This window comes from Ceratotherium simum, chromosome 22 (assembly GCF_057802395.1).
Source record: "Ceratotherium simum simum isolate JZ-2026a chromosome 22, ASM5780239v1, whole genome shotgun sequence".
NCBI lineage: Eukaryota > Metazoa > Chordata > Mammalia > Perissodactyla > Rhinocerotidae > Ceratotherium > Ceratotherium simum.
The window spans coordinates 29,995,526-30,023,399 of record NC_141921.1 but is presented as its reverse complement, the minus strand read 5'-3'; the positions used below and the strand labels follow the sequence as shown (position 1 = coordinate 30,023,399).

Here is a 27,874-nt window from a genome sequence, read left to right as displayed (position 1 = left end):
GGGTCACTCAGGATGTGTCAACTGTCTGGAGTGGAATGAGAAAGGAGAGTAAGTATGAGCTACAGCACCTCGGGGTGCTGGGGAAGGGGTGAGGAGGCTGGGTGCAGGGGACTTTCCCTCCTTTTAGTAGATCTAAGGAAAAGAGTGGACCCAAGTGAAAAGAGACTGCTGCTTTCCACTGTGTCCTTACATTTAGTCCATCATATGCACACACAGTTAAACAACGAATCCCAGAGAGATGGAAGGTGGGATGACCATCCAAACCCTGTTTTTTTGATAAGCTAATGCGTTTAAGGAATAATGGGAAATTCTCAGGACGAAATAGAAGAGAATCAACTAATGTTTACAAGATAACCTTGAATTCTATGACATCTACTGTTCTTCAAGTTCTTTGTGGCCTAACTCCTTATCAACTGGGAATGTGGGACAGGGGAAGGGGACCCAGGAACTTGAGGAGAGGTCAGAACCCCTCAATGTGCTTGCAGCTTGCTGGCCTCTGGTTCCGATGACCAGCACACGATTGTGTGGGACCCACTGCACCACAAGAAGCTGCTCTCCATGCACACGGGACACACTGCAAATATCTTCTCTGTTAAGGTGAGCAGGATAAGCCACAGAATAAGTGAAAAGGGGTGACTAGGCTGTGCTCATGGTCGTGTTTGCATGCGTGTGACCCATGTACCCCCTGGGGTCACAGACACCTTTGTGAGCTGAGCATCTGATGGTGATTCCTAAAACGCTATCTCTTTTCCCTGCTCTGCTTCCTCTCTTAGAGCCAAGAGGCCAGCTCTAGATGAATTTATATTTATGTGAGTGGTGATGGTGGGAGGTATGGTTCTGAGCATGAACTTAGATAGCAGGCAGACCTGTGTTTGACTCCTTTATCTGCCTCTTGGAAGCTGTGTGACCTAGGCAAATCACCTGACCTCTCTGAGTCTGTTTACTCATCTGTTTACTCATCAAAAAGGAAGTAGCTAAGGAAAATCCTCCAGATTCATGAATAAATGAGTAAATAAATCATTTAATTTTTAAAAAAGTGTAGCAATCCACAGGGTTGATGTACAGTTCAATGAGATGATTGGTAAAAAGCCCCAGCACAGGTGCTTTCAGCTGCTCTACCTTCGAGTCTGCTGATTTATTGGCGGAAGGGAGTTGAGCTGAGGAGAGGTGGAAAGGGGACTTACAAGTGTCTTCAGACCTCTGAAGCTCTGTTATGTGGAAGTGACATGAAACTTGTCCCTTTTGGTCCCAGAGAACAGACCTAGGACTGGTGGCTGTAAGTCCACAGAAGCAAATGTGGGCCTAATGAAGGAAAGAATTGTCTAATGCTTAAAAAGCTATTTGAAAAAGGTAGGACAGGCCCTCTGAGGCTGTAGTAAATGTCCCAGCACTGAGGTAGTCTCCTCACTGGGAACTTTATCTGCCAGGTTTAAAGTTGGAGGAAATGACCTTTAATAAATGACCTTTCCAGCTCTGAAATTCTCTAATGGATGTATGTGAGAGTGAGGCTGTCCTTTGGAAAGCTCTAAGAATCATTTTCCTAATTAATATCAAGAGGAGTTACAAGATACCTGAAGAAGAAGGTAGATATGAGAGCTCAGAACCTACCTATTTCCCTAAACCCTGCCTCTTTCCCAAGCTCTGATTCTCATCTCCTGTTCCAGGGACCAATTCTAGATGAATTTCTATGATTTTAGAGACAGAAAAATGCTGATTCACCTCTTGCATGGTGAACAGAGACTGTTTTCTTCCCCCTGAGAAGTATTAGGTCTAGTTTGAGTCTGTGTGGTGGGATCTGGAGAAGGGATCTAAGCCATCAGTTTGGCATCAGAGAGCACAAAACGTTGAGTTCAGTGACCAGAATTTGACAGTGGCCTTGACACTCTGTAATAGTAAGACCTTGAGCAAGGTACTTATATTCACAGACCCTCAGCCTCCTCTTCTGTTAAAAAAAAGTGTAGAAAAGGAGTCTTCTGTCTTGGGGTAGAACACTGCAGATCTATTTATTTACCCACAAGCTCCTCCTGGTGGCAGCTACAGTGTGTGACGAGTGTGGCAACAGCCACAAGCTCTTCCCAAGGGCTCATCTCTTTATTTCTGTTGTATATGGAGTATATGCTGTCTCCAGACAGGATTAAAGACTACTAGTTGTCCCTAAAAATGATTAAATTCCATCTATTTCATCTAGCCCTTGTCCTGGTGAGCCAATAGAGAAGTGTATGTGGAAAGAGTGAATTGTTGCTCTTGCGTGAACATGTAAGTCAAGTGGGACTTTAGCTGTTGAAATGCAGCATAATGCCCCACTCCCAGCACCCATTCAGCATTGTTGTAGGTTGGGAGAAACTCTTTAATTAAGAAAAAAAGATAATTCAGTCTTTTGAACTCAAGAAAGAAGAGAAGAACTCAACTAACACCACACCCAAATATTTTTCTTCCTCAAAGCTAGGTGATAGAACTGCATACTTTTAAAAAGTTACTATTCAAAGCTGTTTGTGGCTCTTTTGTTCTTACCATATGTCATCTGGAGTGTTTTGTTCTCATCTTCACTAGAATGGTGGGGCTCTCATTCTTTGTAGTAGCCACATGGAGGTGTATCGTTTCTCTGCTCAGCCCTTCCCCAAGGCCGCCATTTGAGCCGTTTCCAGTATTTACCGTTATAAGGAGTGCTGCTCTGAACGTTTCTGCACAAGTCCCTTTGTTCTTTTAGAATTATTTCTCAGAAGTGGAAGTTTGAGGTCAAAAGATAGAAATAGTTTTTACTTTGTTACCTGTTACCAGATTGTTCTCCAGAAGTATTTGAACCAATTAAAAACACCCACCCCCTTAAAACACTGAAAGCCCTTTTCACTTTAAGACTAATTTATTACTTAATCCCATGGTTATTAAATAGTCGTCATGAGGCAGCATGGCATATGGGAGTCAGACAGCCTTGAGTTTGAACACAGTCTTGCTGAATGTTAGTGCCAAATCTCAATTTTTAATGGGGTTATTTTAGAGTTTATTATTTGGGTTTATTTTAATGGGGTTATTTAATAAGATAAAGTACCTGCCCTGGTGTCTGGCACACGAAGTGCTTACAGCTGTGATTATCCTCTACTCAGCTCTTACCTGGGGAAGAATCAGAGGAAAAGGGTTCCTTAGGTAATCTGACTTGACATAGGTCAGGATCACTCCGGCAAGGTAAAGGTATATGTCCCGATTTTGAGCTTTAGGCCTGTGAGCTGATGCTTGAGATCCAAAGTTTTCCTGATGGATTGCCTTTGATGGGCTCATTTTCTTATCTGATATGGAGATGGAAAGAGGGTGCTAACATCCAAGCTAATCTCTTTCCATGGCCAACCCTACTTCTGCCGCCTGCCAATCTCTTCTTCATTCTCTCTGGAGCAGTTCCTGCCTCACGCTGGGGACCGCATCTTGATCACGGGGGCAGCCGACTCCAAGGTGCATGTCCACGACCTGACCGTAAAGGAGACGATCCACATGTTTGGAGACCACACAAACCGGGTGAAACGCATCGCCACAGCACCCATGTGGCCCAACACATTCTGGAGTGCCGCTGAGGATGGGCTTATCCGGTAAAGGCCTGGGGCATCGAGTGAGGCCTGTGCCTCCCGTGCTCCCACTGCATGTTGGCTTCCCCATCCTGTCTGCCCATGCTGCTTCCTTCCACAGGCCTGGCTCCTTCCCTCCAGCAGAGTTGCAGCCACATTCGTCTGCCCAGGGCAGTTGTCTGTGGGCAAATTCAGCTGGGAACATTTGCTTACCCTACTCTTGCCTTCCCCACCTTTACCCTCTCCTGCATGACATCTAGGCCCGTGGCCTTCTCTCACCACCTCGGATGCCCAGAGTCTGCCTCCTCGGGGCTTTCACACTGCTATTCCCTCTACCTAGTATTCTCTGTCTCCAGCTCTTTCCAAGTTTGACTCTTTCTCACCGTAAGGAGATCAGCTTAAGAGTCACCTATTCCGGGGGCCACCTGGTGGCGTAGCAGTTAAGTTCACGTGCTCCACTTCAGCGGCCCGGGGTTTGCTGGTTCGGATCCCGGGTGCAAACCTACACACTGCTTGTCAAAGCCATGCTATGGCGGTGTCCCATATAAAGTAAAGGCAAATGGGCACAGATGTTAGCCCAGGGCCAATCTTCCTCAGCAAAAAAAGAGGAGGGTTGGCAACAGATGTTAGCTCAGGGCTGGTCTTCCTCACCAAAAGAAAAAAAAGGGAAAGAAAGAGTCACCTATTCAGAAGCACCTTCTCTGACCATCTTGTCTAAAGTAGACCTACTTGCCCCCATTATTCTTTGTCTCAGCGCCCCACTTGTATCCTCTATAACTCCAATCACCATCTGGAGTTCTTTTATTTTATTTACTTGTTGGTTCGCTTTTTTGTCTGTATCCCTCACTGCTCACTCTCAGAGCAGCTCCCAGTCTGTCTTGTCCTTGGTTGTGTCCCTAGAGCCCAGCACAGTGCCTGGCACGTGGAGGCTATTGATACATTTCTCTTGCACAGTTGGTTAGTGGGCATATGCCTGGGAGGGGGAGAGCCAGCCAGAAATGGTAAAGTAGACTGCCCCCTTTTCCAGTGCCCTGTATTGTCACACCTTCCCTTTAGACAATCCTAAAATTGTCTCATTGCCCTTCTCTAACTCCTTTCTTCAGATGTGACCTTAGAACTTTTCCCTTATCTCCCCAACCTGCTTTAATTGCCTCCTTTGAGATCCTATATGACTTGGTACTCTCTTCCCTGTTACAAAGAAGGAGAGGTATCTCAGTTGTGTATGAACTGTAACACAGCAATTAGAAGCAAGGCACTGAAGTCAGACAGATCTGGGGTCAAGTCCTACCACTGTCATTCAGTGTTTTACTGGGGCCAGTCACTTTACCCCTGAACCTCAGTTTCCTCATCTATAAAATGGGAATTATCATAGTATCTCCCTTGGTGGCCTGAGCATTAAAATTAACCTTAGCATAGTACTTAGAAGACAGAAAGCACTTGGTCAGTAGCGAGTCCAACTCTATGTTGCTCTTGTTGACCTTGACTGACCAGACTGTGCCAGGGCAGCATGTAGAGGCTGAGCATCTAGGGTATTGGGTAGGAGGAGCCTAAGCACTTAGGCGCAGGCACAGTTAGGAAGGTGTCCTAGCAGAAAGTGAACATAAGCTGGGCTTCCAGTATAGACAGGCTTTGTATGGGCAAGAAAAGGCAGGGTGGCCTCCCCAATTTGAGCCGAGTTTGTGAAGGTAGGGGTAAACGAGGCACATTCAGGATCAAGAGTTCTGTAGTTGTAATTGACCCATGTTTAGAAAGCCGAGGAACAAGGTCGGAGAGGTATGTGAAATCAGGTTTTGAAAACCAGACTGAAGAGTTTGGTGAGAGTAAACTAAAAGTACACTCATGCTAAAAGTATTGAGGAATCTCTGCAGTTTTTTGATCACGAGAGTGATGTAACAAAAACAATATTTTAGGAAGACCAGTCTGGTGAGGATGGCTTAGAAAGGTAAGGCAAACAGTGAAGAGATTATTGCAGATTTCTAGGCAAGAGGTGGGCGAGTCCATGGGTGATGTCCCTCCCACTCTGAATGTGCCTGTGTGCTGGCTGCAGAACAGTCCCCAGACTGCAGCGATGGGTGTGTGCTGCTGCCGGGTAGACGTTTTGGCGTGATCTTCACCACCTAGATGGGTCTCATCCTTGGCTTGGCTCTTGGGATTGTGGGTAGCTCTTAGATGATCTCCAGATTCTCTTTTCTGTCATCTTCATACTTCTTTTGTTTCCTGCAAGAAACTAAATTAGAATAGAATTAAGAATTAGAATTAAGGGGCCAGCCCCATGGCGTAGTGATTAAGTGCGCACGCTCTGCTGCTGGCCGCCCGGGTTCGGATCCCGGGCGCGCACCGAGGCACCACTTGTCAGGCCACGCTGTGGCAGCGTCCCATATAAAGTAGAGGAAGATAGGCATAGATGTTAGCCCAGGGCCAGTCTTCCTCAGCAAAAAGAGGAGGATTGCCATGGGTGTTAGCTCAGGGCTGATCTTCCTCACAAAAAAAAAAAAGAAAAAGAATTAAGCAGAGCAGAGTGGTTAAAATGCAGTCTTAGGAAGCTATCCTACCTCTGCACTTACCAGCAGGATCGTCCCAGGTCATTTAAGTTCTTTGAACTTCAGTGTTCTAATGGTACCTAGGGGTGGTATGAGGAGTTAATTAGATAATACATGTACAGCACTTAGGGACAATACTGGACACAAAGCAATTTCTCACTAAGTTTTAGTAATCAGTAGTAATAGTACTTAATAGCAAAAATACTGACATCTGTAAAAAAAAAAAAAAAAGTACAGTAGTATTTACCTTAAGGAGTTATGTTAGAATAAAACAGAATGTGTGAGAAGCACACTACAGGTGCCTGGTGCACAGTGGGCACTCAAGAAACAGGGATGGTTTTTGACATTCCCATTATTTACAAACAGGTGCAAAGCCTCTCCCAGTCCCCTTACATAACAAGACCTTGGCTTCTCCCCTGCCTTCCACACAACCACCCAGTCCCTAGTCCCCTAACTCTGTCCTCTCTCACAGCCAGTATGACCTTCGGGAAAACAGCAAACACTCGGAGGTGCTGATTGACCTGACGGAGTACTGTGGCCAGCTGGTGGAGGCCAAGTGCCTCACCGTCAACCCCCAGGACAACAACTGTCTGGCGGTAGGGGCCAGCGGGCCCTTCGTGAGGCTCTACGACATTCGCATGATCCATAACCACAGGTATGAATTGCTCAGCCTCCTGTGGGCAAGGCCCTGGAAACCTGGTGCCCTTTTCCCTCAATGCCATGTCCTCTTCTTTTTGAGGTGGGTTTTTAAAATTGTGTGGTTTTTAAAAAACTTTTATCTATGCTTGTTTTGGAAAATATGAAAAGTATAGTAAGGAAATTACCCATAATCTATCACCTGAAATAAATTACTGTGTATAGTATTTTCTGCTTTTTCTTTTACTATGAGTGTTTGTACAGAGTTATAATCTTGTTACCTGTAATTTTTTTGTACATGGAATTTCATTTTATTCTTTTTTTTAAAACAAAAGTGGAATATACTCAGAACCTCCACAGAAGTCCCAGACCTGAGCGGCATCGCCAGCCTGGGTTTTCAGTGGACTTCTGGGACAGGGGCAGGAACATCCAGCCTGCTTTACTCTCATTTGTGAGTTTGAGTGACCACTGTTGCTCCTCACATACATATGACTTGGAGTAGGCCTTGTGCCTTACCATCCTCATCTGCAAAATGGGGATAATGTGGTGTTCACGAGGACCAAGACAGTTGGCAGGACCTACTTGTAAAGTGCTATAATGTAGGTGTCCACAGCTGTCTAGTTGGCGGACCTTTGGGGTCATTGAGATGAGGAAGAAAGGTACCTCCTGTATCTCTCAGGGACACAAACTTAGGTTTTCCTCTAGGGAGTGTGGTCTGGTCTAGCCAGGGGTAGTGTTAGGTGTTGTAACGTATGTGGTTTGCCTTCCCACCAGAAAGAGCATGAAGCAGAGCCCTTCAGCAGGTGTGCATACCTTCTGTGACCGGCAGAAGCCCCTTCCGGATGGTGCAGCCCAGTATTACGTAGCAGGTAGGGCTCAGCCCACCTCTGGCCCCAAACTCTTGGCTGGGTGCTCACTTTCTCTGGGACAGTGCAGGGAGGCAGTGTGGCATGGTGGTCAAGAGCACGGGGCTTAGAGTCAGACAGACCTGGGCTTTAATCCTGACTGCCATTGACCAGTTATCGTGTGACCTTTGGCAGATTACCCTTGATGAGTCTTAATTTCTTTTCTGTAAAATGAGGTTGTAATGACTAAATGAGATAAAGCATATAAAGCAGTTGGCCCAGCACATACAGTAAGGGCTCAGCACTTATAGCTGCTTTTATGGTGAAGACAATTGCTGTCATCATTGATGTGGCTGACTTCACACAACTTCCTGTCTCTTTTGGGGGGGACTGGGAGCCTCACACTAGGGTGACTGGGCTGTTCCCTGCAGGTCACCTGCCAGTGAAGCTGCCTGACTACAACAACCGTCTGAGAGTGCTGGTTGCCACCTATGTGACCTTCAGCCCCAATGGCACAGAGCTGCTGGTCAACATGGGAGGGGAGCAGGTATGTATGGCTGCCCAAGGTGGCTCTGCCCCCCTACCATCCCATATCCAGCAGCCAGGGCTGTGTACCTCATGTCCACTGCCTGACGCAGACAAGAAGCCTCATTGTCCATGACATTACAGTGAAATGTGAGAGTGACGTGGCATCATTAGAATTCCCAGAGAGGTGCCCTGGCCTGGTCTTTTTCTTGAGCATAAGCTTTAGAACTGACCTGTTTACTAGCTGTGTACTGTGACTTTGAATGAATCTCTTCATGTTTCTGAGCCTGAGTTTCTTCATCTGCTGTTTTCCTAGGAGGAAGTCCTGGGGCTCAGAGCACACAGCCAGGCTGTGGTTTAGGGCCAGCTTTGGGAAGTGTTCTTTGATAATGGCAGGTTGCTAAACTTTCTGTTTGCATGTTCTCGATCAGGACATCTAGTAAGCCGTGCATAAATTCATTTATTCTACACTCACTCCCTGAGCACTTCCTCTGGGACTAGCATTATCAGAAACATGAGGGAGACAAATGCAAAATATGATCCATCCCAGGCTGACAGGGGAGACATGGTAAGTGAAACAGTTGATGACATTACAAGGCAGGGTGTGATTTTGTATTAAAGAAATGGGATGGAGAATAGATGAGCACCTGAGTTCAGCACAGGCCTCTGGCTTCAGATTGCTGAGCCATTACCTGGCCTGAAGGTAGCGTAACAATGAGTGGAGAGGCAGTCCAGCAGAGTGGTTCACAGTCAGGCAGACTTGGTTTTGGTTCCTGGCTGTGCCACATGCTGCTTTTAGGGCCCTGGATAAATTACTTAAACTCTGAGCCTATATTTCTTCATCTTTAAAGAGGGTGATGATAATAGTACCTCTTCATGGGGTGGTTTCTAGAATGAAATGAGATGAAATGAGTCATATAAAACACTAAGCAGAGTTCCTGGAGCAAAGTAAGAATTCAATAAATGTTAAGTAGTACTTACTGAGGGAAGTAACTAGCAGTGGTACTTTGGGCAAATTGCTTCCCTTTTCTGAGGCTTTAGTTTTCCCGTCTGTAAAATGAGACACTTGGCTTTGTGACCTCTGAGGACTTTGCCAACTTAAACATGTGATTCTAATTAATGACAGTATTTCAAGTGGTCCACCCTAAGGGTCAGGAACTGGAAGATTTTCCTGCCTGAGGCTTGCTCCATAGAAACCCCTCCTGGCCTCACTGGATGGTCCCCTGCTCAACACTCACTGTGTTCCTAAGAGCCACCAAGGCCTTGCTCATGGTCTAGCGACATTCTTACCTCACAGCCTCCATCTCTTTTCTTGACCCCTCTACTCTAGGTCTATTTGTTTGACCTGACTTACAAGCAGCGGCCATACACCTTCCTCTTGCCTAGAAAATGCCACTCCTCAGGGGGTAAGTTTTCCCTTAGGGTATCCTTCAGGGTGTCTCTGCTGGGGAGCTTGAGTGTGTGCCACTTCTGCTAAGAAACCTGCCCCTTACCTTGGGCTGTGGCTGTGATCCTCCAAAAGGATAGATTCTCTGAAATAACACTCTCTGCAGTAAGAAGGAAGACAGTATTGGGTCAAAGAGATCCGTCAAAGGGGTTTGTGTCACAGCCCTTTTCACTCTCTCTGAAAAAGCAGATTTCCACAGCTTGGCTCTTGAGGACATGAAGTAGTTGCCCTTCCCTTCACGTCGGGGATCAGTCTCCTCATTGACTTCTTCCTGGGCCTACAATTGCCTTAGTCACCTCCTCTCTCTCCCACTGGCACCCCCACCACCAGCTAAGGGTAATGCCAAGTTGAAGCTGTGTCCCGCTCCAGCCAGCAGAGGGCGCGTAGGCTTTTCTTTATACCTTTGCCTGCTGGTCTGTCAGAACTTGCTTTCTGGAAATGGATCTTACCCTGGGAGGATGGCTCCACAATGGAACCATCAGACCCTGTGATGGAATGGAAGCTGGAGGGCTGCTGAGGAGAAATGAGGAGCTCCTCTTGAATTAATGCTGTTCCTTTCTCCCCACTCCCTGCCAGAAGTTCAGAACGGCAAGATGTCCACCAATGGTGTGTCCAACGGTGTGTCCAACGGCCTGCACCTTCACAGCAACGGCTTCCGGCTGCCAGAGAGTAGGGGACACATCAGGTGAGGCCGGCCTGACTTGTCTAGCCCTCCCAGCCCCAATTACATCTTATGGAGGGAGGGGCATGTCCTGTAAACCTTTCTCCTGATCCCTACCCGTGCACACACCCCAGAGTCGGAAGACTGAAGTAAAGAGGTTTCTGGAGTGTGGCTAGTAGTCCCAATGCCACTCCTACCTGGTAGGACTCCAGTCATGCTCAGACTGAAGCTCTGGTCCCTAGGACCAGAAACTAGGGTCAAGACCCAGGGGCTAGCTGCCTCTTAGCACTGAGCTCTCTCCTAAAGGGGTTCCACGTAGATGGGCCTCTCCCATTATATTTTTCCCCATCCCATAGCATCTTTTGGCCCCTAGTCTCTGCCAAGCCCTGTGCTGGGCTCTACATACAGAGGCGTTGAAATCCTCTAGCCCTTGAGAGAAACAGAATTCTCTATAGATAGATCCATGGGAGGGACTTGGGTGGTTACAAGGTTCAGCTCAGGGTGGAGGCAAGTGGTGTCAGCTACTGTCATGCCCAGGAGTTTGATTAAGAATTGCCTTAGGGCTGGCCCCGTGGCTGAGCGGTTAAGTGCGCTCGCTCCGCTACTGGCGGCCCGGGTTCGGATCCTGGGCACACACTGACGCACCGCTTCCCGGCCATGCTGAGGCCACGTCCCACATACAGCAACTAGAAGGATGTGCAACTATGCCATACAACTATCTATTGGGGCTTTGGGGGAAAAAAGGAGGAGGATTGGCAATAGATGTTAGCTCAGAGCCAGTCTTCCTCAGCAAAAAGAGGAGGATTAGCACGGATGTTAGCTCAGGGCTGATCTTCCTCACAAAAAAAAAAAAAAAAAAAAAAGAATTGCCTTAAACCTGCCCAGGATAGCTTTATTTCTTCTCCTCTGTTTTTTCACTGGCTCGGAGTATCTGGAATTGTGCCCATTAGCTATCATGGTAACCCAGGTCAAGAATACAAGTGGTCTCCTTTTCTAGATGACAGTACAGATCCCGGGGGCCAAGAAAACCTAGGTGGCCCTCAGGCAGGGCTACAGACTTCCTGAGGGGCTGCTCTGACCTTCTTTGGCTGGCCTGACTTGGCTCTGCTTCTCCCACAGCCCCCAGGTAGAGCTACCCCCATACCTGGAGCGCGTGAAACAGCAAGCCAATGAGGCCTTTGCCTGCCAGCAGTGGACCCAGGCCATTCAGCTTTACAGCAAGGCCGTGCAGAGGGCCCCTCACAACGCCATGCTCTACGGGAACCGAGCTGCTGCCTACATGAAGCGCAAGTGGTGAGTGCGCCCAGCCAGGACGAGGGATGAAGGCAGTGGGCCTGCTGGAGCCAAGTTGCTGAGGCACCCAGGAAAGGTGGCAGTGATATCTTGCTGCGTCTTAGGGCTTCTTAGGCCCCGGCCTCTCCTCCCCACCTCCTGGCTGGTGGTGGGCAGGTGTCTGACCCATTAGTCAGGAAGTCTCAAGCACCAAGGAAGCTCACAGTTAAGTGGAACATGTTACAAGTACCTTCAACATGGTGCTTTGTTATAAAGTGCTGTGGCCACTGGGGAAGTAGGGATTGAGAGAACGGTTAATCCCAACTGTTAGAGAGTTGGACTTTGAAGGAGCAGTGGAATCTTCCTAGATGGAAATGAGGCGTTTGGTGAATTCAGTTGGTATCTGTCTGAAATGATTCTGCAGCTCCTTGACCTTGGGGCTTGCTTTCCTGTGCTCTTAGACCAGTTGGACCAAGCACAAACAAGATCCCAGAGATCTGAAGCCAGCTGTGGGCTGTGCTGGGTTGTAGTGGCTGGTGGTAAAAGAGTAGGTCCATATCCTGAAGAACTCTTTATCTTTGGAGACCATCAGGGCCCCCAGCCCTTCTGCCTGCAGCACCAGCAGGCAAGCAGGCAGGCAGACCCCATCCCCCAGCCAGGGCCAGGACTGGAGATGGATAGAGCTGGGCCCACAGCCATTTCTGCTCCGTCTGGCATCCGTCGGCTCTGCCCAGACAGACAGGCCAGCTGGTGTGCCATCGTCTGGCTGCAACTAGGCAGGCCAGAGAGAGAAGCTTAAACCCACCCAAGTCAGCAGGATGGTGGATGGGGGTTTGGGAAGATGCTACCCCCACAGGGCTTAGCTCTGGCATCAGGAATTTGCCAAGGGCTCAGATGGCAGCCAAACCAAGGAGATGACGGTTTAGGGCCATCCTGAGGTGTTTCACCTCTCTGTCCCAGCAGTTGGTAGAATGCAGTGGTCCTCATCCAGACTCTAGGCTGAGAGCTGTTTCACTCCTGCATTCTTGCTAAGAGAGGAGGATGATTTCCCAATCCCTGGTGCCCTCAACATCTTCCTTCAACTACTGTGTGCTAGGTACTAGGGACACAAAGTTCTGTCACTCTGAGTTCCTGTGCTCCAGAGCGCCCAGCCTCTGGACAAAGGATAAAGGCATGGACATGGTTCATCATCGAAGAGGGAGGAAGCAGTAAGTCTTTGAATGGTCAGGTGCAGAGCTGTGGGCATTAAGAAAAGTTGGGTCGCTTTAGCTGGGGATCAGGGAAGCATCAGGAAGATGTGCTATCTGAATGGGCTTTAAGTGTGGGCAGGCTTAAGGAGATGAAAGGAGATGAAAAGGAGAAGGGGACTGTGGGGGAAGGACATTCCCAGGGAGTTGAAATGGTGTGAACAAAGGCGTGGGGGTGGGGGACTGACTGAAGAGCTTGTTTGCAGAACAACAAATCCATTTGGCTGGAGCAGAGGGTTCTGGAAGGGACTGGCAGGAGATGAGTCTGTGAGGTAGCCTGGGGCTGGCCTGGGAAGGACTTGGAATGCAGAGCGGTGGCGTTTTGGCTTCGATTCAGTGGATGATGGGCAGCTACTGAAGAGTTTTGAGCAGGAGAGGGATGTGCTGAGGGCTGTCCTTTTCAGGGAGATTGATTTGGCATTGAGTCTAGATGGGTGAGCCCTGGGGCCAGCCTGCTCTCTCCCCATCCCCACATGCCTGCCAGTGACCCCTAGAATGTCACATTCTGTCCCAGGCTAGTCTCCCCAGGGCTGCCATCTGCTCCTGAATGCAGTGGGAGCTGTCACCCTCTGGCTTCTGGCTGGTCTCTGGTCTGGCTCTCCCCAGGAGCTCTGAGGGGCACCTTGCAGGCGGTAATTGGGTTTCCAAACAGCGCCTGCTCCTTCATCACAGCCACTCGTTCTGACGCAGGCCGCGCCATTGAAGCACTCAGTCTCCTGCCTGCCCCCACACTGGCTGAGCTGCTTGTTCCTAGTCTGAGCATGGCTGCTCCAAGGGCTGAATGCTCCCTCTGAGTGCTGTAGGAGAGAAGGGTCAGGAGGACATTTTCCTTGGCAGGCCTGCTTTGGCCCTATGCAGGGGGGTTGTGAGCTCGGCCTTGGTGGAGGCGCCATCAGCTCTGGGGAGTGCTGCCTGGCACAGTTGGGGCCTAGGCCCACCTCAGCCCGGCAGGAAAAAAAACAGCTCCCAAAGGAGAAGTGGCTCCTGTGGCCCGTCTGGCTCTCCAGATGAGCGGTGGGAACCGGTCTGTGGGGACTGAGGGAGTGTGTATCCTGTATTCTGGTACAGGGTGGGAAAAGGAGGGGCTTCTCCTTTGAGCCCTTCCCACCTACTCCCCCCACAAGAAAATTTCCACTTCCCTTCATCCATGCTTTGGGAGGTTGGGGAAGTGAGTGGGGACGATTTGGAGCTCCTGGTGTGCACCCCCCCGTCACCACCAGCTTCCAGAGAGCTGACTTTGCCAGTCTGTCAGACTCCATCCTCCAGCCCCTGGAGGCAGAGGCCACAGCTGCTGTAGATCAGTCAGCCAGGACAGAGGGGGGTCTGGCTGAGGGCTTGCAGCCTGCTGGTCAGACCCTGGGTCCCCAGCCTGGCACTTCTGGCTTCCCCGGACCACAGAACTGTCCTTGAGGGCCCCCTGCCTCAGACACGGCTTTGAAGGCCAGTCAGGGGGGATTTGAAGAGGTGAATGGAGGAAGAGAGAAGGAGGGCTTGGGGAGCCTGAGGCGGGCAAGATGCCAGGCCTGCTGCTGCAGAGCTGCGGGTGCCTGGGGTGAGCGGGTGCGCGGTTGCATACTCTGTCCAGCAGAGGGCAGCCTGACACCGGTTTTTGCCACACACCCACCTCCCACACCCCAAACCTCCGAGACCTCTGGGTGTTCCTAGCTTGCCTCCTTAACATACTCTATCTCCTGGGGAGCAAGACCTTCATCCCCAAGCGTTCTCTTCATCCCCAAGTACTGTCACCCTGAGATCTGTCAGAGGTGGGCTGGGGTGGCCACAGGAAGCAGAAGAGACAGTGGGAACTCCTTGCTTGCCATTTGACCCTATCTCCAAGCCACACTCCCTGCCTTTCCAGGGATGGTGACCACTACGATGCCCTGAGGGACTGCCTCAAGGCCATCTCCCTAAACCCATGCCACCTGAAGGCACACTTCCGCCTGGCCCGCTGCCTGTTTGAGCTCAAGTACGTGGCCGAGGCCCTGGAGTGCCTGGATGACTTCAAAGGGAAGTTCCCGGAGCAGGCCCACAGCAGCGCTTGTGATGCCTTGGGCCGTGACATCACAGCCGCCCTCTTCTCCAAAAATGATGGTGGTAAGTGGCACTGAGGAACGGTTGCTGTCACTCTTTCTATTTGAGGTGCTACATGACATTCTAGAGAGGACATGGTTCTGGGATTGGAGAGGCCTGGGTTCAGATGCTGATTCAGAAACCATGTGACCTTGAGACAGTCTTCGTCTGAGACTCAGTTTCCTCATCTGAAAAGGAGGAATGATAGCACCTGCCGTTCAGAGTTTCTATTGAGGATTAGCAATAGCCTGTTTAAAGCACCTGGTGTAGTGCCTGTGACTTGGGATAGGAGTAAGCTGAGTCCAGTCAGACCATGGGGCACGCAGGGCATTCTCACCTGCTCACAGACAGGGCCTTGGCTACTCCATTGGGCAGCTGAGTAAGGGGCAGCAGCTGGGGTTGCACTGGTTCCAGTTTGCATGTTTGCAGCAGAGGCAGCAGGACAGGGCAGTAGAAGTGCCTCGGGCACAGGGTGTGGAGCCTCAGGTTCCAGTCTCAGCTCTGCCCCTGTGGTAACCTTGTGACCTTGGGCAAAGCACAGCGTCTCTGAACCTGCTGCCTTACGTGCACAGAGAGCATTCAAAGCCCTACCCAACTCACCTTGGTAACTTTGGAGAGCAAGCTGGGTAATTTTAGTGTGGTCTATAAACGTGAAAGGTAAGCTCACTGGAGGCAGACATGGGCCCTCACCTTTCTCCTTTGCAGTTTACTAACACTGTGATTGATTCATTTGTTTGAATAGTTATTAAGCACCTACCATGTGCCAGGCACTGTGCTGGGTCCTGGGAATACAGCTGTGAACAAGTCAGATGGGATTTCTTTATTCGTGGATTTTACAGCCTAGTGAAGGAACCAAGCGATGAAGGAGAAACAAAGAGTGTGACAAGTGCCATGGGGACCTGATATGGTATAGGTGTATGGGCGAGGGCTTGATGGCAATCTGGGGTTCTTGAGGAAGAGCCATTTAAGCTGAGATCTCAAGGATGAGGAGGAAGAGTTAACTAGATACAAAGTGTAGCTGTGGGAGGTGAAGTGTTCCTAGCATAGGGACCATCACGTGCCAAGGCCCTGAAGCAGGCAGGAGCAAGGCACTTTTAAGGCACTGAGGAAATTGGTGTGATTTTACCCAAGACACTTAACTCATCAGTGCCTCATTGGACATCCATGATAACTTTCTTCCAGCAAGGAAGGGCTTGGACCTTACTGCCTTCAGAGCTATGATTCTATTTAGAAATATCATCCCCCCAAGGCTCGCTTGGTAGTGCTTCACCCTCTCCTCCCTACCTCTCACCTCCACAGAAACAGACCTTGGGCCTGTGCAACCTTCCAGACATTATTCAGGGACCTGAGCCAACCCTCTCCTGGCATCAGAGGTCTCCTCTTGACCATCCTTAAGGGCTGGGTCCAAAGATGCTTCTTCCCCACAGTTGTTTCCAGTTTTCCAGGGTAGGAGTAGAGGCAGGTAGCCCTACATCGCTAGTACTTGGGCTGAAAACAGGGCCAGGGATGGGGGAAAGTTGGGGGAGGGGAGAGAGGGACAGGACTCTCACCTTTCCTTGATCTCTACCCCCAGAGGAGAAGAAGGGAGCTGGTGGTGGTGGCGGCCCAGTCCGCCTCCGCAGCACGAGCCGCAAGGACTCCATCTCAGAGGATGAGATGGTGCTGCGGGAGCGAAGCTACGACTATCAGTTCCGCTACTGTGGCCACTGCAACACCACCACGGATATCAAGGAGGCCAATTTCTTTGGCAGGTCCGAGGCCCTAAAGAGGAGGAGGGCACAGCCCGGTTGGCAGCAGGAGGTTGGGGGGCCGTGAGGGCATAATGCTTTTAGTAAAGTCTCAAATCCCAGCTCTGCCTCTGTACCTTTGGGCAAATGGCTTCACCTCTATGTGCCTCAGTTTCTTCATCTATAAAATGAAGCCAGCCATCCCCACTCACGGGGCCATAACGAGGACTAATGAGGTAATCCATAAAGCATCCAGTGCAATGCCTGGACTATTCCTTTATTCCCACCCCTTTCTCCCTGTCTCCATGTGCCAGAGCTTGGTTTCTTTATCTGGATGCTTGGAGTCTCCCTCTGCTGAGGGTATGAGGCAAGAGCCCTCAGAGCCTGGCAATCTTGGCACACCTATTGTGTGCTGAGAACTGTACCCCAGGTACTGAGAGACGTAGCCCGTGTCTCAGACACCATCACCCCCAACCCTCCTTTGTAGATGTTGTACTTTCTTTGGGTAGGTAGGACACATGAACGGGAATCAAGAATCTCTCCATCAAGATCCCCTCTAAATGTCAACGGTGCGTGAAGGGCAGATGTACCGTAGGATTTGGGGGTCTGGATCTAGGAAGTCTGGTACTACTGAGGGAACGTTTAGACAAGGGTGTCCCCAGAGACCTAAGAGATACAAGATCCGCTCCTCACACCCAAGGAGCTTATAAGGTATTTTAGGGGTGAGTGTCTTGGAGAGGCAATCCCTGACCCTAAGTTTAAGAGAACAGTTGAACGGTGACTTGGCCGCTGCAGTATGGAGAGGATTACCGTATGTGGGAGTTCTGAGTCAAGTGAAGACCCCAGAGTTCGGGGGCTGAGAGGCTCCAAAATTCCCTGCGTCCCCTTGCCCTCAGCCACACCGCCTCTACTTGAGGCTGTAGGGCAGTACCCCACCTGACCTCCCTGCCCTTTGCCCCCCTGCCAGCAACGCTCAATACATCGTCAGTGGCTCTGACGATGGCTCCTTCTTCATCTGGGAAAAGGAGACCACCAACCTGGTCCGCGTGCTCCAGGGGGACGAGTCCATCGTCAACTGTCTGCAGCCACACCCCAGCTACTGCTTCCTGGCCACCAGTGGCATCGACCCTGTTGTGCGGCTCTGGAACCCCCGGCCAGAGGTGAGGGTGTAGACAAGGTGGCCAAAGCCAGACAGGGAGGAAGGTAGGGATAGACCCTGCAGAAGGCCTCTGGCTGAGCCTGTGAGGGTCGGGAAGGGAAATGAGTCACGCAGAGGCTGTAAGCTGCTAGGATGAGTGAGCTCTTACTCCGGAGCCGAAGGCTGTGTCAAGGTGGGAGCCATCAAGTTCTGAAAGCTCCAGAGGCAGTGGGCAATTCTGGGAACAAGAGTTGGTTCCTGCTTTCAAGGGACATATCCTTGAGCAAGCTGTGAAGATGAGACTCACATACAGGACACAGGAGCCAAGGATGGGTGTGGGAGGGTAGGGAGGGAACCAGACCAGCTCCAGCATACCTCATGGCTCCTTAGGTTCCCCTCCTATACCACTGTGGTGTGTCCCCCAGAAGCTGTGCAGAGGCTGGTCCCTCAGTCACATGGGAAGTATGCAGGCTTTGGAGTCGAGTGGGCCTGCATTTGAATCCTGGTCCCTTCATTCACTGCCTGAGGGTCTTAACCACCTTGACTCGGGTTTTTATCATCTGCATTGGAATGGGAATGACAGCACTATCTCAGAAGGTTGCTTTGAGGATTAAAGACGTGATGCCTATAAAGTGTCCAGCCAACAGGGACACTTAGGACAGTGTGGTCCCCTCCGTTCCCAGGGTGGGTAGCAGGCATGTCGGCCTGAGGCCTCCCATGCCCTCTGCCCCACCTCCTCCTTCTTCCCAGCTGGCAAAACACAAGTCAAGTGGTGTATCTAATTCCAAAGGCAATTTGCTGTGAATTTTAAAGAGACAATCCTACAGGACCCTCCCTTGAGGGGAGAGGAAAAGAAGGATAAAGAAAGGGTCCTTAGGAGTGGGAACAGAAAAGAGTGGGATGGGGGGAGTATGTCTGCACCCTCCGCTCTGGGATCCAGTGTGTGTGCCCAACATATCCTGGTGCAAGACCTCCCTCATACATGTCCATGTATGAGTCCCCCATATATATCCTGATGTGCTGTGTCCCCATCATTTTCTCAAGTGGGGCCCCTGTGTATGCCCTGGTGTGTGTATTCCCCCCAATATGTATCCCAATGTGTTATGGGCCGCCCCCATATATAACCCCTTGTGGCGTGTCATCTCCCTCACATGGATCCTGGTGTGTGTGTGTCCCATGTATATCCCAGTATGCACGTTCCCCTCCACCCATACACACATATGGGTAAACTGATGTATACCCATATACATCTCCTGGTATATACATCCCCCCTCCATATGTGTAGCTCAGTCTGTGTGTATGTGTGTCATCCCCCACTCCCTCCCGCGCACATACATCCCAGTAGTATGTGTCCTTCCCCCGCGTATCCTGGTGTCCCTCCCCACTACAGAGTGAAGACCTCACAGGCCGAGTTGTAGAAGACATGGAGGGTGCTTCCCAGGCCAACCAGCGGCGCATGAATGCAGACCCATTGGAGGTGATGCTGCTCAACATGGGCTACCGGATCACAGGCCTGAGCAGTGGGGGTGCTGGGGCCTCTGATGATGAGGACAGCTCCGAGGGCCAGGTGCAGTGCCGGCCCAGCTAGACCTTCCTAGCCCTGGTCCCCAGCCCCTGCTACTGGCTGGAACCTCCACCCTGGGCAGGAGGTCAGGGGGTTCTGTTTTGGTTTGTCTCCCCCCTGCCCTATTTTTTCATTTCCCCTGTTTTGTTTGTTAGTTTGGCATTGGGGGTGGGGGTTGCTGCAACTTGCTGGCTTTCAGACTTTTGGGTGGATTGCCCCTGACTGGCCCCAGCCCTGAGCAGAAAAGCAGGAGGGGAAGCCCCTCCATCTGCCCCCACCTCCCGCTTCCATATCTCTGGAGGGCTCAGCCTGCCTCAGGTGGGGAGGCAAGGGCTGAAGCTGTCTTCAAGGACTGCTCTATCCTTCAGTCGGCAGCAGAAGGGGGAATGGAATTCCCAGTCCGTAAGGGCCAGCCTTGACCTGTTGCCACACTTGCTCCCTGGCAGGCAAGGCTAGCTCTCCCATGGTCTTCAGGGAAGGTTCTGAAAAAGAATGGGGTCCCACCCTCCCTCCAGAGCCACTGAGTCGGGGTGGAAGCAGAAGGAAGGATGGGAGCCCTGGAGTGGGCAAAGCCAGGCCACTGCCTGGTCACAGTGGAGCATCCTCACCCTCCTCCCAGGCTCTGGGCCCTACATCTGCTTTCACTGGCCACCTCTGGGGCTCAGCCTTTCCTGAGGGCCCTGGCAGAGGGTGAGGCACCACCCACCCGTGCCAGCCCTTCCACACTATGGCCACTCTCCTTTCTCGGGCGCTCCTTGGCCTCACTGTGACCTTTCTGCCAGAGCTCCCAGCCAGGCCTACTCTCACTGAGGTGGCACTCCCTGCCAAGGGCCCTTTCTGCCCTCCCTCCCACCCCACATGCTGAGCCGCCACAAAGACCAAAGAAGTGATGGCTTTTCTCTGTCCCCTGCTGCTCTGGGGGGAGGGGGGTGGGTCTCCTGAGCCACTCTGGATGGTAAAGTCCCTAACTCAGCCCCCTCCCTCCTCAGCAGCCCCAAGCTTTACACTGGATGCAACAGTCACCCCACCACTCACCAAGCCTCCCTTTCTCTGCCCCCTTGGCTCTCAGCTTGGGAGCTGCTCGCGGTAGTTGGTTCATCCTTCCTCCCCTCTCCCTCCCACTTCCCCTCAGTGCTTACTTGGCTCCAGCCCTCCAGCTGCAGCCTCTGGGGAGAAGCAGCCTCCCTTCTTTTCTCCCTCCCTCCTTCCGTCTCTGCCAGGTGCCTCCTCTCAGTCAGGCTTCAGAGCAGCCCTGGAGACAGAAGGGCCATGTTAAAAGCTTTTTCACAGTTTTAAGAAGACATGAGGGTGAGGATAGTGGTGGGGGGTCTGGCACCATCTCGTCATTGCTTTAATCCCAGCAACACAGGTGGCAGCTTCTCCCCCTTCCTCCCCACCCCAGTCCTTCCTCCCACCCCTCTCTTCTAGCTTGGTAATGAAGTATATTTATTGGTGAAGGAAACAGCTGCTGCTGCTTCTCCTGCTGCTGGGACTTGCTCCCCTGTCTCTTCTCCATGACCTTTCTCCAGCCAGGGAGGGGAGAGCGGGAGGATTGGGGCTGGGCCCTGGGGCCCAAGGACCAGCAGGGGCCCCTTTGCTTTCCTGTGTTCGAGCCACCCAACATTTCGCCTCTCCCTGCCTCCCACCCTCCCTCCCTGCCTCCTGCCTCCCGCCCCCTGCCTGCCCAGCCTGGGCCCTGCAGTGTGGAGAGACACATAAGCCTTACTGTCCTCTGGGGGCAGGAGCCGAGCCTTTTTGTTGCTCCGCTCCCAGGAGAGTGAGGGTGACGCAATTGATTAAAACCATTTTGTTCTAGGTGTGGCTGGTGGCATTTGTGGGGTGCAAATGGGTCTTGGGACAAAAGTGAGGGTACCTGATCCCTCACCTCTGTAGCTCAGTGACTTTGAGTAACCACACCTCTACCGGGCAGAATGAGGCCTGCCTTGGAGGGTCCCTGTGAGCAGTGGTCACCCAGCCTAGCAGGGCTGAGCACAGAGCCCAGCACTGGTGGCTGTGATTTGCGATAATCAACTTTCACTTTCCAGGCCGTTTCCTTATCTGTAAAATAAGGAGGTTGGAGTCTTAGTGGTTTTTCAAACTTTTTACATTGGAACCCAAACAAGAAATACACATTTTACATTGTGACCTAAGATACCCATGCTTATTTGTATGTATATAATGAACATAAGTATTACACAATAATACTTACCCTTGCTACATGCAATGTATTCTATTTGCCATTCTATTTTATTAAGGAGAAAAAATGCTGGTTGTAACCCACTAAATTGATTTCACAACCTGCAGTTTTTTGATATGCCCTGGACTAGAGGATTTCTTAGAACAGAGATTCATTCCCAAAGTTCCTCAGCTCACAGCACTTACCCCATCGTTAGTGTCTCAGTAATTTTTTCCTGGAGCCCCTAAGCCACAAGAAATACCTAACAGTTCAATTTATTAAGTTGTTAAGCACAAATCACTTAATAACAATTTATGTCCTACAGTCAGTCATCATTTAAAAAATAATACGTATAAGTAAGAAGAAACAATATTTTTATTTCTTTTTTTTTTTTTTTGGTGAGGAAGATCAGCCCTGAGCTAACATCCATGCCAGTCCTCCTCTTTTTGCTGAGGAAGACCGGCCCTAAGCTAAGATCTATTGCCAATCCTCCTCCTTTTTGTTTTCCCTTTTTCTCCCCAAAGCCCCAGTAGATAGTTGTATGTCATAGTTGCACATCCTTCTACTTGCTGTACATGGGACACCACCTCAGCATGGCCGGACAAGCGGTGCGTCGGTGCGCACCCGGGATCCAAACCTGGGCCGCCAGTAGAGGAGCACGCGCACTTAACCACTAAGCCACGGGGCTGGCCCCTAATATTGTTACTTTTTTGTTTTTCTGTTTTTTGTGAGGAAGATCAGCCCTGTGCCAACATCTGCCAATCCTCCTATTTCATTCTTAACTACAGTAACTAATGGGATCTGTGTGCTTGTTGGGCACTGCAAAACTTGTCTAACTTTCTAATCAGATTGGACATCACCACCCTTATTTCCTGTTCCACACTGACTTTCATTTGCTTTTTATCACAGCAACCACTAAAACCGAGCTTCTCAAAGATGACATAATCAAAGGAATGTAGCGCAACCTAATGATGAAACCGTGAACTACCTTGAGCTAGTAGTTCTCTCGGTAGCCAACAGATGTTGAGTATCTCTCAAATTTAAAATATCCTATTGTGCTCCCTGTGAATTTACTGTGGCACCCTAGGGGGCCTTGATGCACAGTTTGGGATGCACTGTGGTTCAGTACTGTGGGAACGATAGTTTCACTACTGAAATTTTGTGATTCTTCTGTTTGTACATTTGGAAAGAACCAGGCTGGGGTCAGCAGGGTATGCTCGGTTTAGTGCAGGAGACAGAAAGGAAAGAGGTCCTGCCAGAAGCACAATAGGTGATGTTATGAAGCAGGTGCTGTGGGCTGCTATCATTCCTCTGTGTTCCCAAATTGAAGTCTACAGAAGCTTCTTCAAGACATTTGCAGACAAGGCAGGGACAACGTTCCAGGCCAAGGGAGTAGTGCAAAGTCCCAGATTTCGTCACGGAGCTGGAGTGATTCAGTTCAGCTGCATTGTAGAGGGTGGGGTGGCCTGTGGACTGGAGAGGCAGTCAAATTGTGAAGGACTCCCTGTGCTTGGTGAGAGACTGTAGGCTCCATCCTGTAAGCAAGGAGGAGCCATTGGAAGACTTCACCATGGGCTCCCTTTCATTTGGAGTTGGTACTCTTTTTATTTATTTATTTATTTTATTAATAGACTTTATTTTTTAGAGCAATTTTAGGCTTATAGAAAATTGAGCAGATAGTACAGAGAGTCCCACATACCCCCTCTCTCCCTGGCTTAGTTTCCTCTATTATTATTAACATCTTGCATTAGTGTGGTACATTTGTTACAGTTAATCAACCAATATTGATACATTATTATTAACTAAAGTCCATAGTTTACTAGGGTTCATTCTTTGTATTGTATAGTTCTATGGGTTTTGACAAATGCATAATGTCATGTATCCACCATTACACTGTCATACAGAATAGTTTCACTGCCCTAAAAATCCCCTGTGCTCCACCTCTTCAGCCTTCATCAGCACCCCCTCCCCCCAAAAAAGAAGTACTTAGGAATAAAAATGACAAAATATGTACAAGATCTATATGAGGAAAACAACCAAACTCTGATGAAAGAAAGCAAGGAAAATCAAAATAAATGAAGAGATATTCCACGCTCATGGATAGGAAGACTCAATATTATTAAGATGTCATTTCTTCCCAACTTGATCTATAGCTTCAATGAAATCCAAATCCAAATCCCAATAAGTTGTTTTATGAATATCAACAAATTGATTCTAAAGTTTATATGGAGAGGGAAAAGACCCAGAATAGCCAACACAAATAGCAAAGTCAAAGAAGAACAAAGTTGGAGGATTGACACTACCCAACCTCAAGACTTATAAAGTTACAATAATCAAGACAGTGGTATTGGCAAAGGAATAGACAAAAAGATCAATGGAATGCATAGAGAACCAGAGGTAGATCCATGTAAATACAGTCAACTGATCTTTGACAAAGGAGCAAAGTCAATTCAATGGAGGAAGGATACTCTTTTCAATGAATAGTGCTGGAACAACTGGATATCTACATGCAAAAAAAACTGACTTTACACCGTTCACAAAAATTAACTCAAATTGGATCATAGACCTAAATGTAAAACACAAAAGAATAAACTTTTAGAAGATAAACATAGGAGAAATCTAGGTGACCTTGGGTTTGGTGATGGGTTTTTAGATACAACATCAAAAGCACAATCCATGAAAGAAAAAATTGATAAGTTGGACTTCATTATAAACTTCTGCTCTACAAAATCAAGAGAATGAAAAAGACAAGCCAAGGACCAAGAAAATGTGTGCAAAACATCAGATAAAGGACTTGTATCCAAAATATACAAAGAACTCTTAAAACTCAACAATATGAAAACAACCCAGGTAAAAAATGGGCAGAAGATCTGAATAGACACCTCACCAAAGAGGATGTACAGGTGACTAATAAGCATATGAAAGATGCTCAGCTTATGTCGTTAGGGAATTGCAAATTAAATCAACAATGAGATACTACAACACACCTATTAGGATGGCTAAAATCCAAAAAAAATTGTCAATAACATGTTGGCAAGAATGTGGAGCAACAGGAACTTGCATTCATTGCTGGTGGGAATGCAAAATGGCACAGCCAGTTTGGAAGACAGTTTGGCAGTTTCTTACAAAGCTAAATATAGTCTTACTATAGGATCCAGCAATCGCTGTCCTTAGTATTTATACCCAAATGAGTTGAAAACTTATGTCCACACAAAAACCTGCACACAAATGTTTACAACAGCTTTATTCATAATTGCCAAAAACTGGAAGCAACCAAGAAGTCCTTCAAAAGGTGAGTGGATAAACAAACTGGTACAGCCATACAATGGAATATTACTCAGTGATAAAAAGAAATGAGCTATCAAGCCACAGAGACATGGAGGAAACTTAAATGCATATTGCTTAGTGAAAGAAGCCAGTCTGAAAGCCATCTGCATGATCCCAACTGTATGACATTCTGAAAAAGGCAAAACTATAGAGACAGTAAAAAGATCTGTGGTACTCCATTTTTAACATGCTTCCACATGCGTGACTCATCCAAAGCCCCCACCGGCCCTGCTGATAGAGCCTGGGCTCAGACAAGCCCACACAGTGAGTCTATAGCAAAACAGACGTTAGAATTGGGACCCCTGTGTTGGTGGTGGGCAGGTCTGGCCCCAGAGGCCTGCTGCTGGTGTTTGTGCTTAGGAGCATGCTGAAATGTTGCAGAGCTTAAAAGGCAGAGAGAGATCATCTAGCTCAGAGGTTCTCATCCCTGGGTATACATCAGAATCACCGAGGATGCTTTAAAAACTACCAATGCCCCCCGCCCCAAATATTCTGTTTTATTGATCTGAGGTGGGGCCCAGGCATCCATCCATTATTTTAAAGCATCCCAGATTCATTCTAATGTATGGCCAGAGCTGAGAACCACTGATCTAGCCCCATCTCCACATTGTACAAATAGGGACAATGAGTTCCAAAGAGGGGCAGGAAAAAGGGCTGGGCTGCCTGAGGACCCCAGTGAATTAGAGGCAAAAGCAGGAATGGATCCCTAATCTCTGATTCCTTGTCCAATTCTTTAAAAATCATTTTCTTATTTAGTGTCATGATACTTTTTGAGCTCCTCCTATGTCCTGGCACTGGCTTAATGAAAATGCACACCACAGGCTAGTCCCTGCTGTCCGGAGCCTCCACATTATCTGGCAAATGTGGAATAGCAAGTACGGGGGTTGTGCATGGTCCCTGAACGCTGGATTTCACTGGGACCATGAGTTCTCCCCCATACAGTCTGCCATCGAGTGCCCTGCCATGTGCCAGGGTCTGTGTCTGGCATGAGAGGTGGGTGACACGGTGGCAGGCATGAGGCACTCTATCGTTTGGTCTCATTCTTCTGCCTCCTGCTCCCGACCCATTTCTTTTTACATATATAAAATAGGTTCTAGTCCTAATGATGCCATAGCTTGCATAGTTTTATGGTGATTTACAGAATGCCAGGCTGGTCTTGGCCTCATCACTCTTTAATGGCCCTAAAAGTGGTTACCAGCAGACACAGCCCAGGGGTCGAGGTTCAGAACCCCAACTCCCTCTAATATATGTTTAGACCTTGGGAAAGTTCCTGAACCTCTCTGGGCGCATTTTCCTCATCAGTAAAATGGGTGTCATGATACCTGCTCTGGTTACTTCACCGCATTGTAAGGAGGCTCCAAATCATAGTGAGATTACATGCATCAAAGTGCTTTTTAAGTGGTTAAGAGTCCTACAATGGGGATGTGTAGTTTTAACTGCTATAATAGCTAACATTGTTTATTTTGGGCCAGGAACTGCTGAGGTATAGCCTATCAAATAAACCTTACAAAAATGCTACAAGATGTGAATTATCATTTCCCATTTTAGAGATGAGGAAACTGATGCCCTAACAGGTTCACTTACTTTCCTGAGGTATGACAACCACTGACAGAGCTACGGTTCAAACACTGGGCTTGCTGGCTGACTCCTGAGTGCTTTACTGCCCACCTGGGAGTAGGAGACTTCGATTCTGGTCCTAGCTGCACCTTCTATAATCTTGGGTAAGTCTGCCCCTCTATAAAATGGAATGGAAAAGAAAGTCGTTTTGTAAACTCTGACGTCTAAGGGGTCAGAGGGTCTGTTCTCAAATGGTCCCCTCCCCTAGGGGCTGGCCCCGTGGTGTAGCGGTTAAGTGCGTGCACTCCTCTGCTGGTGGCCCGGGTTCAGATCCCGGGAGCGCACCGAAGCACCGCTTGTCAGACCATGCTGTGGCGGCGTCCCACATAAAGTGGAGGAAGATCGGCACAGATGTTAGCTCAGAGCCGGTATTCCTCAGCAAAAAGAGGAGGATCAGCATGGATGTTAGCTCAGGGCTGATCTTCCTCAAAAAAAAAAAAAAAAAGGTCCCCGCCCACCACAGAAAGGGTTGGAGCCATCCTGGAAGACAGTTTAGGGCTTAATGGGGAGGATCCCACTCTCCAGGAGCCAGAGAAGGTAATGAACAGAGCAGAAGTAGAAAGCCTGCAGCACGCACACACACACACACACACACACACACACACACTGCATCAAACCAGCAGCCCCCCAACCTGCACTGCCGTCGCCCCTGGCTCGGCCCTGCTTCCCTGGGTTATTGATTGAGGTGATTCTTCCCCAGAGCCCTTAAGGAGACCATCTGTGGTCAACAGATAGCTCCAGTGCCATTCCCTGAGCACTTCCTATCTGCCAGGTGCCGTGCTGGCTACGGGGACCAATAGATCCAGTCAGTCCCCTTCTCAGGGAGTTCACAGTCTCTTGGGGGAGACAGACATGTAAACAGCTAATGCTAATACAAGTACACATGAATATTCAATAGGTAGAAACACAGCCTTCGTGCTCTGGGAGCAAAGAGGGAGAATGTGCCAGAAACCTTGAAGGTGGTGTAGGAGAGCAGAGGAAGGGCATTCTGCTGAAGGAACAGTGTGAGCAAAGACATGAGGCAGGAAGCACAGGGCTCGTTCTCTGAAGGGCAAACAGCCCAGTGAGAGTCACTCCAAGCAAGTCCCAAGGGAGACAGGGAAAGGTGAGGGTGGAAAAGAGGGTTAGGGTTTGGGGCCAGACCATGGGGGCCTTGAATGCCAGGATGAGGAGAGAGATGGCCTGGGGGTCGTGGTATCTGAGCCCTGGGGACTCGTACATGGGGCCAATTGCAGGGTACCCTGATTCCCACCAACAGAGGACGTGCCCCGAGTTCACCCTTAAAACAAGCAGCATCTTACCCTCGAAGCTTTCCCAGCTTGACAGTTCCAGCTCTGCCATCCTTCCCTCCCCTAGCCAACCCTGTAAGTGGATCCAGATGGTCATTCCTATTTTAGGTCGGTGTGTGTGTTGGGGGGAGGGGTAGCTATGAGCCCTATCAATCCTTTCCTGAGCGCTCTGTTAGAGGAGCTTCTTCCAGGACCCTGCTGTGATCCTCTGAGCCTGGAAGGAAGTGTTAGTCTTTGATGGC

General features: G+C 49.4%; 1 protein-coding gene across 2 annotated transcripts in view; it reads left to right on the top strand.

The window, feature by feature from the left end:
- The window catches only part of WDTC1 (WD and tetratricopeptide repeats 1), a 65,491-nt gene extending 44,453 nt beyond the window's left edge, over window positions 1–21,038 (top strand). The window contains exons 4-16 of one of the 2 annotated variants that reach the window (XM_014784023.2): window positions 2–48; window positions 486–597; window positions 3,388–3,575; window positions 6,564–6,746; window positions 7,502–7,596; window positions 8,004–8,119; window positions 9,428–9,503; window positions 10,124–10,229; window positions 11,325–11,498; window positions 14,583–14,818; window positions 16,368–16,545; window positions 17,489–17,681; window positions 19,050–21,038. In XM_014784023.2, coding sequence (XP_014639509.1) covers window positions 2–48; window positions 486–597; window positions 3,388–3,575; window positions 6,564–6,746; window positions 7,502–7,596; window positions 8,004–8,119; window positions 9,428–9,503; window positions 10,124–10,229; window positions 11,325–11,498; window positions 14,583–14,818; window positions 16,368–16,545; window positions 17,489–17,681; window positions 19,050–19,247 — 1,902 coding nt within the window. In that variant the 3' untranslated portion in view covers window positions 19,248–21,038. Of the gene's footprint in view, window position 1; window positions 49–485; window positions 598–3,387; window positions 3,576–6,563; window positions 6,747–7,501; window positions 7,597–8,003; window positions 8,120–9,427; window positions 9,504–10,120; window positions 10,230–11,324; window positions 11,499–14,582; window positions 14,819–16,367; window positions 16,546–17,488; window positions 17,682–19,049 lie in introns of both variants that reach the window. The other variant, XM_004425796.3, reaches the window with a different exon arrangement.
- The last annotated feature ends 6,836 nt before the right edge of the window (window positions 21,039–27,874 follow it).